The sequence below is a fragment of the Gopherus flavomarginatus genome, chromosome 1, assembly GCF_025201925.1.
Source record: "Gopherus flavomarginatus isolate rGopFla2 chromosome 1, rGopFla2.mat.asm, whole genome shotgun sequence".
Taxonomy (NCBI): Eukaryota; Metazoa; Chordata; order Testudines; family Testudinidae; genus Gopherus; species Gopherus flavomarginatus.
The window spans coordinates 212,544,301-212,565,106 of record NC_066617.1 but is presented as its reverse complement, the minus strand read 5'-3'; the positions used below and the strand labels follow the sequence as shown (position 1 = coordinate 212,565,106).

The 20,806-nt window shown below is 38.7% G+C and overlaps 1 protein-coding gene across 1 annotated transcript in view; it reads right to left on the bottom strand.

The window, feature by feature from the left end:
• Positions 1–6,141: 6,141 nt before the first annotated feature.
• EFHC2 (EF-hand domain containing 2) overlaps positions 6,142–20,806 on the bottom strand; it is an 87,630-nt gene continuing 72,965 nt past the window's right edge. The window contains exons 12-15 of the mRNA XM_050936535.1: positions 14,909–15,106; positions 14,108–14,200; positions 9,335–9,440; positions 6,142–6,472 (exon numbers count right to left, since the gene is read on the bottom strand). Coding sequence (XP_050792492.1) covers positions 6,377–6,472; positions 9,335–9,440; positions 14,108–14,200; positions 14,909–15,106 — 493 coding nt within the window. The 3' untranslated portion in view covers positions 6,142–6,376. The remainder of the gene's footprint in view (positions 6,473–9,334; positions 9,441–14,107; positions 14,201–14,908; positions 15,107–20,806) is intronic.

Genomic DNA, 20,806 nt, shown 5'->3' with positions numbered 1-20,806 from the left:
GGAGTTATTACTTTTAATATCCAGGGATAGTTTTGCTAAAGTTACTTAAGAACCCTCTGTCAGTTGTGAGCTCTGGCTTTCACTGGAGTCACAATCTATGACTGTGAGTTAAGGGATGCAGCAAAATAAGACCCATTTATGCTGAATTAAGGTCAGATCCTGTTCACACTGAAATCAATAATAAAACTGCCACTGACTTAATTACCATTAGGGCTGTCTCTTCAGACAAAGCCCTCTGCTCCACTAGGGTGCCCGGTCTCTTGTTTTTCTAATCAGAAAAACTGATTTTGCCTCAGTGGGTTTTCTTTTCTTAATTTTTTGCTTTCCTGCAGGAAATCAGTGGGTGCATTTCTGGATCTGCTGAGTGGCCATAAAATATCAGTGCATGTGGCATATGGAAAGTGTTGAAATGCATTTGCATGTTGGTTTAGGGATTACACCACTGTTAGCTACAATTATTCCTGAAACATAACCCAAGAGCAAAATAAAGAGGATAGTTACATTATAACAGATCTAAAGCCAACCAAGGATACATTTGCTTTTGGCTAATTGCACTTGCACAGAAAAATATTTGATGACGATGTTTGTGGAGGTTCTGTCTGCATGATAACTAGCCCTTTGAAAGCCTTCAATGCCCACCGCACCCCATAGGCATAACGGTGACAAATGCAATAGCACAGAGGTCAAAAGCATGAATCTCAATAGCCATTTGAGACACAATCCTGCTCTGAAACAGACTCTCACAAAAAGTAACAGAATAGAAGCTATGAAATGATGGGGAAAAATTAAATTAAAATAAGGGTTACATAAGCAGGACAAGAAGTATGTGGGAGAGGGGGGATGATGAGAAATTGATCCATTGCATACACTCTGGCTTTTCATGCAGAAATGGATTAACTCAGCTGCAGAGGCTAAAACATTCAGCTATTTTGATTAATACAAACATATACACAAAATTAATGTACTTCAGCAAAAAACTTCCCTGGTACAGTGGGCTCATTGAACAACTGATTATTTAATGAAATGGAGTCTTGGCATCTTGCAAAACATATTTCAATGCATTTGTTTTTTAGCTAAAGCAAAAGGTTGGTGTTGTTTGCAAATTACTTCATTAATCACTCCCTCAGCTCTGAATCCAAAGGAGTTCCTACTACAGAAAAGCTTTGCCTGTGTTAAACTTCAGGCTGCCATCAACGCCCACAGACACTCTTCCATCAAATCCATCTGTCCATCAAAATGGAAGAATGCTGGCAGCAAAACGGTTAAAGAGATGTAAAAATCCACACACTACTGGTGGTAGGGTTTTATTTTGTTTTGTTTTGTTTTTGAACGAACATATTTGAATAATCGCAGTGGAGGGGATTTTTGTTCCCACTTTCCACAGAGGGGAAAGACAAGGTGAAGACGTCATCAGAGCTTTTAAAACTAAGCCTCTTTCTTTTATTTAAAAAGGAAGATTTTCCTATTGGCTACAGACAAATTCAGAATTCATCACTGTTGCCAGACCACCTGGGACATAGGGAGGATGGGAGCTTTCCAGATGGGTTTTAAGACAATTCATTTATATTTATATAGCCAGAATAAATGTTTTTCCTGAGATAGCATTTCCCTTTGCTGTATCTAGACCACCAACAAAAGAGGGAGGCACAGAAACTCTACTGCATTAATAGTCTTGGTGTTTATGGCTTTGGCATTTATTAACTTTTGGGAGCTGTTTATTGAGTCATAAACAGTACTAATGGGGATATTATCTCTAAATTATAGAAGTATTACAGTATTTGGGTTAGTTAAGAGAACAGTTTAAAGCAGTTACATAGTTTCAATTTATCACAATTACCAGCATGATCCCATAATGGGAATTTAATTGCTAATTGTTGGCTTACACTATGAAAAAAATACAGTAATAACGAATAACATACAGCACATGCACATGAGTGCAGATACAAACACACACATAGGCACGCACACACTTCTATAATATAAGATACTATTTTATCTTCTGATATAATGTATTTTTATTACAGTGACTAAATTCATCTGGGCCTCGATTCAACAGTCCATCCCAGATCAACAAAGCATTTAAGCACATGTGTCTGTTGCACTGCGTTCAATGAGATTTTAAAAACATGTTTACATTGCTTTGCTAAATAGTGATGGGCTTAAGGTCATGCTTAAATGCTCTGATGAACTGGGGTCTAGAAGCACAACAGTTAAGGAGAAAACCTGACTCCACTGAAGTCAATGTGAGCTTTGCTGTTGACTTCAATAGTGCAAGAGTTTTATCTATGGATACTACAGCTGGAAACTGATTCAAAGCTCACTGAAGACAATGGGTGTATTTCTATTGACTTCAGTGAGCTTATGGATCACGGTGACCATACTGAGAGCCCTGAGTTTCTTCTAATACATGCAAGTGGAAAGTTTGTACCTCTGAACCTTCAAGACAACGTCATTCTTCTAATAGTTTTCCTTTTCAATGAGGAAATTTTCTAAACTACCGTAGTTAACACTATGAACTTGAACTGTTAAAGGATATTTCTACCAAGTTGCTAACCATTGGCTTACACTATGGTCCTGAGAAGCAGCTGACTCTGAATTGGTTTCTCCAGTTTTTACTACAGCTAATTCTCAGTGTAAAGCTATTAGCTAAAGAAGGGGAAGAGGAAGCGGATAAATGGCTCAGCTGAAGGGCAGTTGAGAACAGTGAATTTATTTATTGATAACATATTCCAAAACAAAACAAAAAACTGCCAGATGTTTCAGACCATCCAGCTGTATACAGTAACAGCCTATATAATATATAATCTTAATTTGCTATACCTGGATGGAATTTCTTCCTCTCTCTTCCTTCCCGTCAAGATACTAGTTTTATTCTCCCAACTGCTGGATCACCCAGATGAGAAAAGTTATTCTAATGGCTTTGTAATTCCTTATCAGGAACCGTGGGAGCATCTGATGATGTTTAATCAGAAATAAACTGTCAAGTTGCTATTGGTGAAAGTGGGACATTTCTCACCTATTATTGTTGAGTGATTAAATCTTCTGAAGCTTCAGACATCATGGTATTAAGATCTTTGTAGATCCTCCATGGGAAGTTTGTACCTGGGGCTACTGAATTACCTTTTGGGCTAAAAGACAGACCAAAGAGAGGGTCTGTCAGTTTGTTTTGGTGCAGGGGGCCTCCTTGGCATGAGATGGAATCAGCTCCATCTATTGTTTGGCTGAAGCAGCTTTTTTGAGGAATATGTAGAATTCCCATTCTGTCAGGTACCGCAGCTCTTGAACCCAGGCCGGTGGGGAAGCGGAGTGGGGAAGGGGGATGTGTCAAGCAAAAGCCTTAGTCTCTGTGCCACGAGCTTACATGAGGAAAGTGCAGCTAACGCCTCACCACCACAGACTATTCTCACTGACTCAGCTGGGTCAGGATACTAGCAGCAGACTGCTGACTGGACACCACCAAGCATAAAGTTTCCTGTTGTCTGACCTTTTGTCTGAGCAACTAGTTGCCAGGTCTGCTGCTGACCAGACTCCTGATATTGAGTTCCTGACCCTTGTCCCTGTTACCATACCTTGGTCCTAGTTCCTGCCTCCTCAGCTGGTTCTGCTCCTTGCTCCTGCTGCCTCACCTTAATTCCAGTGACAGAAATTCTCACTCTGATTCTGGCTTAATCCTTGGCATGGCTACCGACTCCACCCTGGTCCTGACCCTTGGTTGGGCTCCTGACTCTAACCATGTCTTGGCTTCTGATGCTGCCCCAGTATGGCCCCTGACACATTCTCAGGTACTGGGTTGAGCTAGTAAGTCAACACTGGGTACTTTACAAGATCCAGTCAGCATAGAGGGGTGAGGCAGTACCTCAGCGGGCATCTCTTAGCTACTGCCATGTAAAGCTGGGATGTCTGTGGACAGAAGATATATTTAGGATATGAGGGAGGCTCTTCTCCAGAGACTGTTAGTTAAGATCAATTGCAAGGACTGCGTCCCACTTTATGTGGTAAGTGCTTTAAAGTTGTGGCCTTATGCCATCTGGAAACATAATCTTATGATATTGTCTTCATTCAGGCATCTCATTAACAATGTGAAGAGAGAGAGGAAGCTGGTGGCAGGATTAAGGGGTTGAAATAGTCAGGGGGGTTGTATGCTTTGTGTTACATTATACAAACAATAAGGCTGGCTGATGATTGGCTGGGGCCTCTTCATTGCCACTTGTGAACAGAAGATCTGGTGGAAATTATTTGTACTATGTAGTTCCACACAACTTTGCCAGGCGCATTGTGAACATGGTGGCAAGGAATGAAAATCCCTACATGAACCTGCTATGTACCATTCCTAGTAGATTTTTCTGTGGCTATCCAAGTTGCCTAGGGCATGAGAAAGAAAAGAAGGCACAGACAGAAGTGGGGAGAAAATTCAGTGAGTATTACTACAAATACACAGAACAGCATTACAAAATAGTCAAAAGACAGAATGATGGTAGTTCTCAACTTTCTTTCCAAAAAAAAAACAACTCAAGTCTTGTTACTTATCTACACAGAGATCTTGTCAGACATGTGAGAAGGCATTTTCAAGTCTAAAATAGCTTAAGGAGTGACTTGATCACAATGTATAGGTACCTACACAGGGAACAAAAATGTGGTAATAGAGGGCTCCTCAATCTATCAGATAAAGGTATAACAAGATCCAATCCCTGGACGCTGAAGTTAGACAAATTCAGACTGGAAATAAGGCACACATTTTTAATGATGAGGGTAGTTAACCTTTGGAACAACTTACTTAGAGTTGTGGTGGATTTTCCATCACTGGCAATTTTTAAATCAAAATGGGATTTTTTTCTGTAAAATATGCTTTAGTTCAAACAGGAATTAATTCTCCGAAGCTCTGTGGCCTGTAGGATGCTGGACTGGATGATCACAAAGGCCACTTTTGGCCTTGGAATCTACGACATTATGGAGTCTAATCTATGTTTAAAATGTATGACCACAAAACAAATCAGATTTAAATAATCTATTAAACTTGTTTGTAATAAAGAATCGTAAGATAAGCTAAGTATTCATCTTTGTAAAATAAGCACTTGTCCTTTTCCTTAAATTGCAATTTGAGATTAAAAATCTGTGATCCTCCAGTCAAAGAATTTGATAATTTCACAAAAGTAACCAGAAAATACTAGCAGAAGGGTAGCCCTGTTAGTCTGGATCTGTAAAAGCAGCAAAGAATCCTGTGGCACCTTATAGACTAACATGCTTCAAAACGTCTGAGCTTTCGTGGGTGAATACCCACTTGGTCAGATGCATGTAGTCTGACGAAGTGGGTATTCACCCACGAAAGCTCATGCTCCAAAACGTCTGTTAGTCTATAAGGTGCCACAGGATTCTTTGCTGCTTTTACAGAAAATACTAGTGCAGAGCTGAGAGTCAGACCTTCTCAGTTCTAATCCTGGTTCTTCTACTGACTCACTATTGCCTCAGGCAAGTCCCTCCACATCTCATCTCTGCCTCTGCCTCAAGCTTCCCCACCAATTCATTTCACACAGATTCCCCAAATAAGTTTTGACATCTATCGATTTACGAGGTATGTAAAGCAAAAATTAAGAGCTCAGAGTTTCTGTGTTACACTTGCAAGATATTTACTTCTATATTGGGTAGGCTGCAATTATCTTTGATACCAGGAAATGTGCTTTGCTAGAACCCCTCCATAAACTAACTGGCTTTGACATAAACAACACTTAAGATTCAGCAGGGATACATCAATATAAAACTAAGCAGCATGAAAAAAAATGGAAGAGAATACACCTTTACCTCCATATAACGCTGTCCTTGGGAGCCAAAAAATCTTACTGTGTTATAGGTGAAACCATGTTATATTGAACTTACTTTGATCCACCGGAGTGTGTGCCCCCCACCCCACCCTCGAGCACTGCTTTATCCTGTTATATCCAAATTCGTGTTATATCAGGTGGCGTTATATCGAGGTAGTAGTGTATTAAATTATTGTGCTGATATAGTTTGACTTAATGTTGTCAGTGATCATTTTGTTTCTTTGCAGATGAGAATGGTTTAGGGTCAGTCACACTTTGCTACATCTGATTCTCACTGTAAGACTTCTGAATATTTGTGTATTCTACATATAACCAAACATGAAGATCAGTTTAAAGGACATTTTTATTTGTGCTCATGTACTTACAGTACAGTACTTTGTATTTTGAAAGAATTACAAAAATACATGAACTGTATTTCTACATTGGAGTAAGACATTTAAATTCAATAAAATCTATATCTGTGATTCTTTTATTTTTTAAGGAAAGTTTACAGTATCTGTCCAGATACACTTGGTGAAGTTGCAACAGTAATTCAAAAGAAGTGACCTGCATAGACCAGATTATTCTTCAGTGCCAAAAACATCCTCTATTAGGGGTAAATATTTTATCCTTTTCACTGGAAGGGATGGTGGCTGCCCACTCCAGTCATCTTCATACTGAAAGTGATAAACAAGAGGACAAACTTAGAATTCATTTTGAAAACAAAAATAACTAGAAATATCCCAAAATAATGTTAAGCAAGTTATTTCATTTCTACATGCAAATCACCTGTGGAAAAAAACAAATTTGTAAAGCATATCCTCCTAAAGAATATGGTATCGATTTTGACCAATGCTGCTGAAGTTTTAATTAAAAATATCCCATCATCTCCACTTCAGCCCTTTTTTTTTTAATTAAAGACTAGTGTACTGTTTTGTTCAGTTAGACACCTATACTTCACAGATATGTAGGTCAGCTAAGAGAACAAGTCCTTTGTAGGAATTGTCAGCTTTCAAACTAGTAGACAAAATGAAGAAGAAATGTAAGTTATAAGATCAAAACTTCAGGACTAATTCACTGAGTATGAATACAAACTGAAATTTTTGTTTGTCAAATATAATCATCTTACACCTAGACAAAATAACCATAGTGCATATTAAATCACAGCTCAGATAAAGATTCAGCTGAGAAAGTCAAAGAATCAATAAAAGGATTTATATTCTCTTTATCTTCTCTTCTTTTGTTACTCATCTTTTCATTAAAATGTACTCATCTAAAATAAATTCATTATTATATATTACAGCTAACCAACAAAATAATAAATTGAATAAATAATGCCACCACAGCCAATTTGGATAATTTACTAACTTGTTTGTTAATTTACTATAGTTCTGGATATCTCAGTATGTTATGTAATGTACAGCTTTTTTTTTTTAAACAATTAATGCAGAACTGATTCTCCTATCTAGCGGGATAACAGAATACACATCTGTGGCTTGGGGCAGGGACTGTTGTTGGGTTTTTTTGTTCTGTGTTTGCAAAGTGCCTAGCACAATGGGTTCCTGGTCCAGGACTGAGACTCTAAGGCACTACGGTACTGCAAATAATAAAATGAGAATATGACCAACAACTTCCATCTTTTTGACCTTGTCTGCAACCTTGCTCCCCTCAAGTCCGTTCACTGTGCTGCCACTAAGATGGTCTCCCTAGCCTGTAGCTCTGTCAGCTCATTTTCTGTAAGCTCTACTGCCAACACAAATGTCTTTTCCTGACCTTTACAATGTAACCCTGCCAAATTATCCCTGGTATTTTATTATATGGATCACAGCCTTTGTTCCACTAAAGATGCCAACCCTGACTGACTTCTTGGTTCACAAATGTCTTTGTCTTTTCTCCCTTGCTGTCCCATGTACACTGGAAAAATTCCCTGAAAAAATCCATAACACCAATCCTCCCTCAAATCACCTCTGCCATGATGCCTACAAAACACTGTCATCTGATAACAGTGAGGCAAAGTGGCAAACTGTGATCACAGCCACTGATTGGCTTATTATGACTACAAACTGAACACACTGCCTCTCCTCACTACCACTCAGGTCCTTCACCCCCTATTCAAGGTTCATTTCAGGTACACCACCTACAAGAAATCAGTCAGTGCCCAATTACTAGTCTGAGGCAGTTGGGCAAGCAGCCAAAACAGCTAGGAGAAAAATATGAAATAAATAACAAGCCAACATATTTGTATATTTTTCTGCCTCTTTCACCACCGCCCCCATCACATGGTGCTCAATCTCTTAGTTTTGCAAGTGCTTTGGGTCGGAAACTGCATCTACCTCTGTTTGCACAGCACCTAGTACAACAATGCCCTAATCCTGACAAGCATCAATGGATGCTATCACAACATAATCATTGAGTAATATCTTTGAGTAGAATTCCGAACCCCCTGTTTGAAAAGTGCCCTCATCTTAATATGGAGCACACACTTTTAAAATCTGAAACATATCCAGTATAATGTGGATGTTGTAAGGATCTTGCTTAGATGCATACAAGAAATTTTTTCCGAATTATGCAGTCCAAGAAAATGACACCAAGGAAAGCTTAGCAACTCAGCAGCACTGTGCCCTCACTAGTCCCTACAGATAGTTTTATAGGCTCCAGAAGAGCGAGCAAGTAGCGAATCCACTATGTTGTCAGGATGAAAACGCAGCACTTGCATATAACTGGTGAAAATATGCAGCTGTTGAATTTAAAATGCACTGAACCCTATGCTTCTAAACCAGCAGAAGCAGAGGAGACTAAATGAAACACATTCAATATCAGTCATGGGCTGGGTCAGAAGAGCGATGTTATATGCATGCTAAGATGCTTTGGATTTCTTTGCTATGACATTTAAAAAAAATCAATTTGATTGGATTATGCACAATGCTATTTTAAACCATTCTGTTCTCACACAAGCACAAGACAGTCAGGTCAGATTAATCTTTGCCGTTTCCTAAAATGACATTTTTACTTACCCTAAATACTAGGCTGACAGAGACATATTAGTTTATTTCTCCATTATATTCCCACTACCTACCAAGGAAGTGGTGTATTCTGTGCAAGTTTCCATAGAGTTATAGAAAATTTTAGGTACATTTTGCAGTGTCAGTGGAGTTTGTAGACTTAACTGATAATTGTGACTTCTGAACATAAGGTTTGTGTAATAGAAAGTGTGAGCACCTGATAGTCATGCCCTTGTTCACAGGAGCACACAGCCCTTTTCCTTCCTATATTTCCCTAGAAATCCATTAGAGATGTGGCATCCACTGTGCACAACAGAGTTACAGAGTTCCCATGCCTTATACTGGTTCTCTGCTTCGCCCAATCCTTCACAACAGAAACAAACTGCTCAAAAAACCCAGACAAGATCCATAAAGATTGAGTCCCAGATATTCTTTGTTGGATAAATCAACGATGCTAATATATTTTGACTGAACGATATCAGCGGCAGCATGAAAGGGGCTTTCAGGTTTTGTTTGTTTTGAACGTCTTAACTTTACCTTTATAGGAACCTTTATTGTCTGGAAAGTCGGAACTGGATTCTCTCTCCAATTCAGCCCATTGACAAACTTCTTATAATCTACTTGTTCCTTGCCATCTTCAAACCTAAAAGCAGAATATTTATATATATTTTGATTCAATTGTGACCTATTTTAATATACTTTGCCATATTTTACATCACACAACAAATTGCATATTTAATTTCAAAAATATAAAAAATGGACAACAGGCCAAGGAGAAGACTCTGCAGAATATGTCTCTATTGTACTATACATTAAACTTCATATAAAACTTTACTCTTCATTGTTGTCTGTCACATAGGACTTTTCATTGTCTAAAGTGTATTAGAGTTCAACTCATTTCATTTTCTAAACATTACTGTTAGCCAATTTTTCTTCAATACACGAATGTTATGATCAGTGGAAGCCTTATAGTTTTGGGATAAAGAGTGAAAATGTTCTTGGAGGCACCCTGTAAAATCCTGTCTTCGTGTTTAGAAGAGAACCTGCTGGTGCTATAGACACAAGAGAATACAGCTGATCTGGTTTATTTTGCTACTTTGATTTATAATCCTTTCATAAAAATAAGCACCCATCCAAAATTCTCTGGGCACCCATTTTGTGATCACCAGTGCTGCGTAGAGCAGGACAAATACTTCCTACTTTTTGATTAAGAAGCTAGCATGCGCCATGAAAGTTGACAGGCATTAACCTTTGATTGCACATATATCTTAATATGATCTATGGTGCACACGCATTGAATTTCATAAGCCTTATGACATGTGATTTGTTTTTGTTTTTAATTACCAACTTGTAGTATTGCTTTCAACCCTCTAAAGAAAAAGTTAAGAGTACTACATTATGTTGACATCCTAAAACTTCATTAATTAGAATCTTTGAAGTTGTATGTTCTCAGTATATAGGTTGGTCTTTTGCTGGTTTGTGGAAAGTCAAGATATAATCCACAGCACAGACTCAGAGTTGTACAAGTTAACCGAGTAGTTTTTTTATATAGGAAAAGTGAAAGAATTTATTACCTAAACCTATACCAGACCACTTTCATCTAAGACTGTATAGGTGCAATACAGTGACTCTCACTGACTTCAACAAGCATTGGACTGGGGCCAAAGTCCTTTGACCTGACTGTGAAAGCACCCTGAACAGCTAAGAATGCTGTCTTTGAATTAATACCCTTAACTAGAGCGAAAATTTTCAAGCCTGGGTGCTGAAAATTAGGATCCTAAATCCATATTTAGGCAGCTATGTAAAAGTGGCTTGAAAATATTCCAAATTCATACTGGTATATGGTAGGTGGATACAAATCCCTTGACTCCCATGGACTGCACCTGCTTACACAGGTGAATTTGAATAAGGAGATGCCTTATTTTTGAGTTATGAGTTTGGAGCCAAAGGTACTAGATGGACTGGAAATAGATGCTCTACATTTGAATGATCCGAGTTAATATGAGTAGCTAGTATAATGCTTTTCTGTAACAAAGGAAGTTAGATTTTCCTCTTCCAACAGGAGGCAACTAAGATCACTTGACACCTTGTCCCCTTTTAGTTTAGCTCTAGAACGTCATCAAAGCATTTGAGGTTAAAATATGTTATAAGATTCCTTCCTCCCCACAACACCTGGAGAACAATTCTCTTTTCTTTGGCAGAAGACAGCTCTTGTTTGTGGCCTCTGCAAAATGTGTTCACCTTGGATCACCCCAACATGTAGAAGCCTGCTTTATCAATTTGTAAGAATGTAGTGCTGAGTGACCCAACCTGTTTACAAATGTTTCTTTTCCAGCCAAGAAAGTTGCAACCCAAGTGTTCTTTTTCTAGATAGCAATATTTACAGAGCTTAAGTTCCTTTGTTTTCAAAAATACTTTATTAAAATGTTAATCTGATAGCTGTAGAAAGTACTATGTCACTTTGACTTAACAGAATATTTGTCGAGTATGCTGTGCTGCTACTTCAATTTGTTTGATAGCTTCTGTATATTCTGGGTATGAATACGTGTTTAAGTTGGTTATAGGAAAAGATTAAAGGACTAACACAAGCTGGTATGTACAACTGGTCAGTATGAGCTAAGTAATGTTGATGGCTAATCTGTGGTAAATATATTGACTAGCACATACCCAACAAATGCATACTGCACTACCTGTCTGTCATAGGTTACTGAAAAACCAAAAATGTTTGTAAAAGGTTAAGTTCTAAATATTGGTACCTGCAAGTTCCTTAAGGCCACAGTAGAGACAGGTGTGTCTATGGTGCCACACTGAGCTGGAGAGAGAGTATAGCAGGATGACCAGGGGTGCCTTTTGAGTCCCGCTGTCTGCCTCAGGAATTTTTTTGCTGTGAATGGGGAATTAGGCCTACCCTACTGGAGGGAGCATAGCACCCCCAAAATAAACAGACTTTAGAGGGTAGGTTGCTGGGTAAAAGTCACCAGGGCACACACACCAAGAGATAGCAAAAAAGCAGAGAGGTCCTGGCCTCTTGTGGGTGGGAAGTTCTAGGGACAGAATTATTCTGGCTCAAATCTCATTGCTCTGGCTCTTCTGAGGATCAAAGATGCCTGTAGGTCTTCTCCCTCTTCCTGTTAAGCCAGGGGAGGTGGGGTGCTCAGAGAAAAGTGTGACCCTCGGGGTGGTACCAGGTAAAAACAAATTATCAGTTTTGCATTGTTCAAATTAAAATTGAAGGAAAACGTAATGGTTTCATTGTGTGTTGGCTCATACACACATGGAAACTTGGGGGCTATAAAATGGAACTAAAAAACATCCAGCAAAAAGCTGCAAACTGAAGTTGCTGCATTTTCCACAGCTCTACTCAAAATGCATCTAGTTTGCGTAAAGATCCTCTTTGATGCATGCACTCTTCTACTGTCTTGTTCATCACTTCATTCCATATAGGAATTACAGTAAATTTTGGAGTTACAGTGAGTGGGCCTCCTGGCACAAGGGGCAACCACTTGGGATATTAGGTTCCAGAGGCACACGAGCATCAGCACTCCCCAGCCTGGCAGCTGCCCCCACAGGCTTTCCTGAGTCACAGCTGCCAAGCCTCCATCTTTTCTAGAAGCCCACAACCACCTCACAGCAGCAGGGCTGAGAGAAACCACCCAAATGTGTCCATAGCAATTATTCAGCATAAACTTACAATATTTTTTAAAAGCCACGAGATGTGTGCAGTACAGATGAATTAACTCATGATCTTATATTTGGAACCTTTGTCGTACATTCCCTCTACCTGCTTCCTTTCCTCCATTTTATCTTTCCTCATTCACCATGTCTCTAGTCTGTAAGCCTCTTTTAATTGTCAATTAGTACAGGTTCACAGTGAATAAATAAAAATAGGATCAAAAGAAAATACCAACTATTTCAAAATGCAAAATTTTATTTTTCAAGCATTTTAATTGTGCTTGTGTATTAAACGAGCTCACTGTTTCTTGTATGTTTGCACAAACTTAATGAAATGCTATAATAAAATGTTGCATTTTACTGGTAGAAACAAATAGGAAGCCTCTGCATATCTTGAATACATCACGGTAAAAAATCTGCACCTGCTCTGTAAATTTAAAAAAATATATTTATACCAATGAGACACTAAGAATTGCCTTAGTACTTTCAATGCACTATAACTTTACATTATTGGCCAGGATTCTCTCTTCATTTGCTTAGATTGGGATGCTCTTTGGGACAGAAACCACGGGTGAAATCTTGGGCTCATTGAAACCAATAGCAAAACTCCTATTTACTTCAATGTGGCCTAAATCCTTACTCTGTTTGATAAGTGCCATGGACACCTGCGGTATTATATACAAGTGTTAAATAATAGATATTTAGGGTATTACTTTTTAAATAGAAAATTAAAAAGTTAATAAGTTATTTATCGTTTAACCTCAGAAAAAAAACTGCAAGCTGTAGAATATATACCCCCAGCTAATGCATTTTGACTGATGCTTGTGACTCAACTGTCAGAAGTGATGAATGGTCAGCAGTTTGTAGAAGTCATCCATCTGGCTACCACAGGGAATTATTCTAAATGCTTTAGGTCCATAGACAAACTGAGCTTAAAAACAATGGTGCCTTAGGTTTCTTAAGGCAGACTTGCAGGTAAAGAGTGACTTTAAAAGGTTTCTCCTCCAAGCAGTGTCCTGTGAGTTTGGTGAAGTGTGGAGGGCTAGATTTGGGCAATAAGGATTTAAAGGTGATTAAACTTTCCCTCACCTTCCTGTTTGTAGAGAATCCTGTCATTCAATGGTAAATCCCTGAAGCATACATTGAATTTCTGCTAAAAGCTAGGAGCTTGCATGCATGAAAGCATCTATTCCTGACAAGAAATAAGACCTCCTTCTGCTTTTGACTTGATGCTAAGAGGTCTCCATATCCTCAAAATGATTTTCTTAATGATTTCTAGTAGGGGAAAAGAAGAGACCAAAGACCATATTCTAAAACTCAAACTAGACCGTTGGCCAGTTGGCTTAGACCTGCTTCAGAGTAGGGGGCTGGACTTGATGACTTCTCAAGGTCCCTTCCAGCCCAACATTTCTATGATTCTCTTCCTTTTTATTTGCAAATGTTTACCAGTATGAAAACTCAAAGGAATGCATGAAAAGATTCAGCACCACAGCACATACACAATTGTGTGAACTGCTGAAATTCTTAGGAAATATTTCTACAATTTATGTAAAATACTCACCTACCATTAAACATATGTTACATTACAGTGCAAGTGACTTGTACTCACACACAACGTTTTATCTGGCCTTGACTTACATGGTCAGTAAAGCTCGCAGAAGATCATCAGCCAATGGCAATCTGAAGGACTTGCAAATAGTCCTGCATTTCTCATGGGGCAGCAACCCACATCTGCACAAATATAAAATGAAGTGAAAAAATTTCCTTCATGTTGTCTAACTTCACAGGTTTAACAACATGGAAGCAAAACGTATATTTCAAATGCATGTATTGTGAATAAGGAAACAATATAAAACTTGTAGAAAATCTAAGGGTAAAAATGAAAATCGTATTTCACACAATTTCACTTTTGCATAATAGGAAAAACATCAACACTTTACACACATAGCCCTCTTCCCCTGAAGTATTTAAGTCACATGTATACTACAGGTGGAAGGTGTACATTTACAGATTTCTAATTCTAAATCTATGATCCTACAAAACCAGGACAAACAATTTATGTAAGTGATTATTTTGAATTCAATAAAAATCTCAGATTTTTATTTTTTGTTAAATGTCTATTTTTCCTCCTAGATTAAAAAAAATGTTTTTCTATGGTGGCAGGGCCAGGAACATAACTATTTCACAGGCTACTCAATACATTTGAAATGATGCAGACTCCATCAGCAAATCAGAAAATAAAAAAGGAGGACAGAGAAGCAGTCTAGTTCTCACCCATCCTCAAGTGGCTCCTATCAGAAACCAGATCCTTTGAATGCATTCATGATATGCTAGGCAAAAGAGAGACAGAACCTGGGTCTCTAAATAGAATTTTATCAAATCAGAAACCAGCTTAAAAAAAAGGCAATTATTAGCTTGAATTAAATACAGAAATCTTACTTTTCACGGTCATTGTATATAAAGGTAGCAGACAGTTGTCCGAAATTCTCAAAGCTATTTTTCTTTAGCTGTTCTTGAGCCACTGCAAGAAGGAAATTGATGTCCATTTCAAACTCATTTTGCTCGCTGTAATGACGTCCAATAGTCATAATTTCATGTTCTGACAATTTTCCACCAGTGATATTCACCATCAAATTTCTGTTAGCAAGAAACAAATAAATTAAATAGAAAAATAAAGCAAAACAGTCAATTAAAAGCTGAGTATTTAATGTAATTAAGAGTTCTGTGAAATTAGGTGATGTACTGTACTCAACTTGTGATGCTGATATTAAGTCCATATAGTTTAACATGAACTCAACACTACTCAGGAAACTGTTTAAGAAATTATCTAAATTTTAACTCTTTAGGGAAGAGACCATTTCTTCCTACCCGTCTGTAGTATACCTAGCACAATGTTGGTACTATACAAATCTTTGTAATCTCTGAAGTACCTTTCCACAGCATTGTCTTATTGGAGTCATACTGAAGACAGTATTTATTGCATCACTGTCTTTGTCCAACTACTCATAGACTCATAGACTCTAGGACTGGAAGGGACCTCGAGAGGTCATCAAGTCCAGTCTCCTGTCCTCACGGCAGGACCAAATACTGTCTAGACCATCCCAAATAGACATTTATCTAATCTACTCTTAAATATCTCCAGAGATGGAGATTCCACAACTTCCCTAGGCAATCTATTCCAGTGTTTAACTACCCTGACAGTTAGGAACTTTTTCCTAATGTCCAACCTAAATCTCCCTTGCTGCAGTTTAAGCCCATTGCTTCTTGTTCTATCATTAGAGGCTAAGGTGAACAAGTTTTCTCCCTCCTCCTGATGACACCCTTTTAGATACCTGAAAACTGCTATCATGTCCCCTCTCAGTCTTCTCTTTTCCAAACTAAACCAACCCAATTCTTTCAGCCTTCCTTCATAGGTCATGTTCTCAAAACCTTTAATCATTCTTGTTGCTCTTCTCTGTACATGATCTTATTTCATCTTATCAATTAAAAACTACCTTCCACCCTACTTGATCAGATATTTGTAGAACTATGAGCTAGCAACACAACCACACTTATGTCACCTACGCAGAAAATACATAAAATAGGGAAACAAGCGAGGATAGTGCCAAAAGGACAGAGAGTCATAGAGCTAGGCACGCAAATGGGGCAGAGGTGTGAAGTTCCAGCACAGAGGAAGTGCTGTGAAAGTTGGCCCCACCCCAGAAGCTCTGATTGGCAGAGGGATGAAAAAACAAGGAGCTGGGCAGAGAGATGTCAGGAGCATGGTGCATGGCTAAACCTTGCACTATTCTCTGATAATGCAGCCCTTAATAGTCAACAATTAATTCATAGCACAAATACATACTGCCCCCTCCCCCAACTCTACCACAAATGTGATGATTTTTGTATCTGTTTCTTTTAAATGATTTGCTTTTTGGGGAGCCCTGCCCAAATAAAAGTGTCAATCCAGGGCCCATGAAGTCTAAATTCTCAGAGCTATTCACTAAAGGGTACTGAACACAACGTACTCTCTGCTTTGATTCAGCTGATTCACTCTGAGCTGGATTTGTACTAAGTAACACAGAAAGACCCTTTATTTACAATGATGAGATGAATAGCAGGAGAGGACAAGGTGTACAGAGCTCCAGATAAATCTTATTTCCAGACACAGGGAAACTGAGCATTTGCATTTGAATTGAGTGCATGAAATACAACACTATACCAAAGCTTGGTCCCGCCCTTGTTATTATGTGTTTTACAGTAACGCTCAGAGGCCCCAATCAAAATTAAAGCCCTTTGTGCCGGGCACTATACTACCACCATAGAAGACTAGCCACACCCCAAACGGCTTACAACTAAGATCCGGATCCTTCAATGATTTAAGCATATGCATAACCTTACACATATGAGTAGTCACACCCACTTCAGTGGGTCGATTCACATGTACAACTTTACATCCATGCTTAAGTCTTTGCAGGATTAGGATCTAAATAAATCCTTCCATATGTTTTCTCAACTCAGACAATGACAATCAAAGCACCAAAGATTTCCAAAGATGAAATTATTTTCTCTTTTGGGATTTAAGGGACTTCCTAGGGTTACTATGATCTGAAGAGTGCTGAAGACCCAAAATTCCAACTCAGAATTTTATTGACTTCTCCTGCCAGGAAACAATGTCAAGTAACATGAATCTTCCCTATGCAGTATAGTTGTAGTTGTGTGGGTCCCAGGAAGTTAGAGACACAAGGTGGGTGAAGTAGCATCTTTTATTAGATCAACTTCTATTGGTGAGAGGGACAAGCTTTCAAGGCACACAGAGCTCTGTGTGGCTCGAAAGCTTGTCTCTTCCACCAAACAGAAGTTGGTCCAATAAAAGATGTTACCTCACCCACCTTGTCTCATAAATTTTCCCTGTAACTTAGTTTTCTTTTCTTTTAATTTTTTTATTCTATAAGAATAAATCAGATTGCAATCTAAGATTAGGAGGGTCAGAGAAGAAATTATAATTACCTGCTCAGAAAACTTTCACAAGATGAATGAAAGGGTAGCATCTTCATTAAACCCATGTGATTCTGCTATGTCTCTCACTGTAAATGGCCCTGCATATCACCTTCTGAAAACCAGAGGTCAGGACAGGACTAAGACAAAGTGTTTATGTTTCCAGATGGTCTTTGCTTTAAGAACATAAGAACATAAGAACGGCCATACTGGGTCAGGTCAAAGGTCCATCCAGCCCAGTATCCCGTCTACCGACAGTGGCCAATGCCAAGTGTCCCAGAGGGAGTGAACCTAACAGGTAATGATCAAGTGATCTCTCTCCTCCCATCATCTCCACCCTCTGACAAAAAGAGGCTAGAGACACCATTCCTTACCCATCCTGGCTAATAGCCATTAATGGACTTAACCTCCATGAATTTATCTAGTTCTCTTTTAAACACTGTTATAGTCCTAATCTTCACAACCTCTTCAGGCAAGGAGTTCCACAGATTGACTGTGCACTGTGTAAAGAACTTCCTTTTATTTGTTTTAAACCTGCTGCCCATTAATTTCATTTTGTGGTCCTTAGTTCTTATATTATGGGAACAAGTAAATAACTTTTCCTTATTCACTTTCTCCACACCACTCATGATTTTATATACCTCTATCATATCCCCCCTTAGTCTCCTTTTTTCCAAAATAAAAAGTCCTAGCCTTTTTAATCACTCCTCATATGGGACTCATTCCAAACCCCTAATCATTTTAGTTGCCCTCTTCTGAACCTTTTCTGATGCCAGTATATCTTTTTTGAGACGAGGAGACCACATCTGTACGCAGTATTCAAGATGTGGGAATACCATGGATTTATATAACAGCAATAAGATATTCTTCATCTTATTCTCTATTCCTTTTTTACTGAGTCCTAACATCCTCTTTGCTTTTTTGACTGCCACTGTGCACTGCGTGGACATCTTCAGAGAACTATCCACGACGACTCCAAGATCTCTTTCCTGACTTGTTGAAGCTAAATTAGCCCCCATCATATTGTATGTATAGTTGGGGTTACTTTTTCCAATGTGCATTACTTTACATTTATTCACATTAAATTTCATTTGCCATTTTGTTGCCCAATTACTTAGTTTTGTGAGATCTTTTTGAAGTTCTTCACAGTCTGCTTTGGTCTTAACTATCTTGAGCAGTTTAGTGTCATCTGCAAACTTTGCCACTTCACTGTTTACCCCTTTCTCCAGATCATTTATGAATAAGCTGAATAGGATTGGTCCTACGACTGACCCTTGGGGACCACCATTAGTTATCCCTCTCCATTCTGAAAATTTACCGTTTATTCCTAACCTTTGTTCCCTGTCTTTTAACCAGTTCTCAATCCACGAAAGGATCTTCTCTCTTATCCCACGACAATTTAATTTACGTAAGAGTCTTTGGTGAGGGACCTTGTCAAAGGCTTTCTGGAAATCTAAATACGTTATGTCCACTGGATCCCCCTTGCCACATGCTTGTTGTCCCCTTCAAAGAACTCTAATAGATTAGTGAGACATGATTTCCCTTTACAGAAACCATGTTGACTTTTGCCCAACAATTTATGTTCTTCTATGTGTCTGACAATTTTATTCTTTACTTTTGTTTCAACTAATTTGCCCGGTACTGACTTTAGGCTTACCGCTTTGTAAATGCCGGGATCACCTCTAGAGTCCTTTATAAATATTGGTGTTACATTAGCTATCTTCCAGTCATTGGGTACAGAAGCTGATTTAAAGGAGAGTTTACAAACCATAGTTAACAGCTACACAATTTCACATTTGAGTTCCTTCAGAACTCTTGGGTGAATGCCATCTGGTCCCGGTGACTTGTTACCGTTAAGTTTATCAATTAATTCCAAAACCTTCTCTAGTGACACTTCAATCTGTGACAATTCCTCAGATTTGTCACCTACAAAAGGATGGCTCAGGTTTGAGAATCTCCCTAACATCCTCGGCCGTGAAGACTGAAGCAAAGAATTCATTTAGCCCACGTCCAGACTAGGTATTAAAATCGATTTTAGATACGCAACTTCAGCTACGGGAATAACGTAGCTGAAGTCGAATTTCTAAAATCGAGGTACTCACCCGTCTGGACGGCGCGGCATCGATGTCCGCGGCTCTCCGTGTCGATTCCGGAACTCCGTTCGGGTTGATGGAGTTCCGGAATCGATGTAAGCGCGCTCGGGGATCGATACATCGCGTCCAGACTAGACACGATATATCGATCCCCGAGCAATCGATTTTAACCCGCCGATGCCACGGGTTAGTCTGGACGTGCGCTTAGTTTCTCCGCAATGACTTTATCGTCTTTAAGTGCTCCTTTTGTATCTTGATCGTCCAGGGGCCCCACCAGTTGTTTAGCAGGCTTCCAGCTTCTGACGTATTTAAAAAACATTTTGTTATTATCTTCTGAGGTTTTGGCTAGCTGTTCTTCAAACTCCTTTTTGGCTCTTCTTATTACATTTTTACACTTAATTTGGCAGTGTTTATGCTCCTTTCTATTTACCTCACTAAGATTTGAATTCCACTTTTTAAAAGATGCCTTTTTATCTCTCATTGCTTCTTTTACATGGTTGTTAAGCCACAGTGGCTCTTTTTTAGTTCTTTTACTGTATTTTTTAATTTGGGGTATACATTGAAGTTGGGCCTCTATTATGGTATCCTTGAAAAGCATCCATGCAGCTTGCAAGGATTTCACTTTAGTCACTGTACCTGTTAATTTCTGTTTAACTAACCGCCTCATTTTTGCATAGTTCCCCTTTCTGAAATTAAATGCCACAGTGTTGGGCTGTTGAGGTGTTCTTCCCACCACAGGGATGTTAAATGTTATTATATTATGGTCACTATTTCCAAGCGGTCCTGTTATAGTTACCTCTTGGACCAGCTCCTGCGCTCCACTCAGGACTAAATTGAGAATTGCCTCTCCCCTTGTGGGTTCCTGTACCAGCTGCTCCAAGAAGCAGTCATTTCAAATATTGAGAAATTTTGTCTCTGCATTTCATTCTGAGGTAACATGAACCCAGTCAAAATGGGGATAATTGAAATCCCCTACTATTTTGAGTTCATTATTTTGGTAGCCTCCCTAATCTCCCTTAGCATTTCACAGTCACTATCAGTGTCCTGGTCTCTTTAACAAAGCTTCTCAATAGCATGAACAATACCTCTGCCAATACTTTCTGTATATTCTATTTATTTATTTCCTGTTTTCTATGCTGTATGATTTGGGATTTGTAAACAGAATAAACAAATGTTATAATTATAATTCTGCTTCACTGCATCATATCTAAGGGTATATCTTCTCAGTGTAACTTAAGGAAAGTTACACAGAGGATCTGTGCATTAC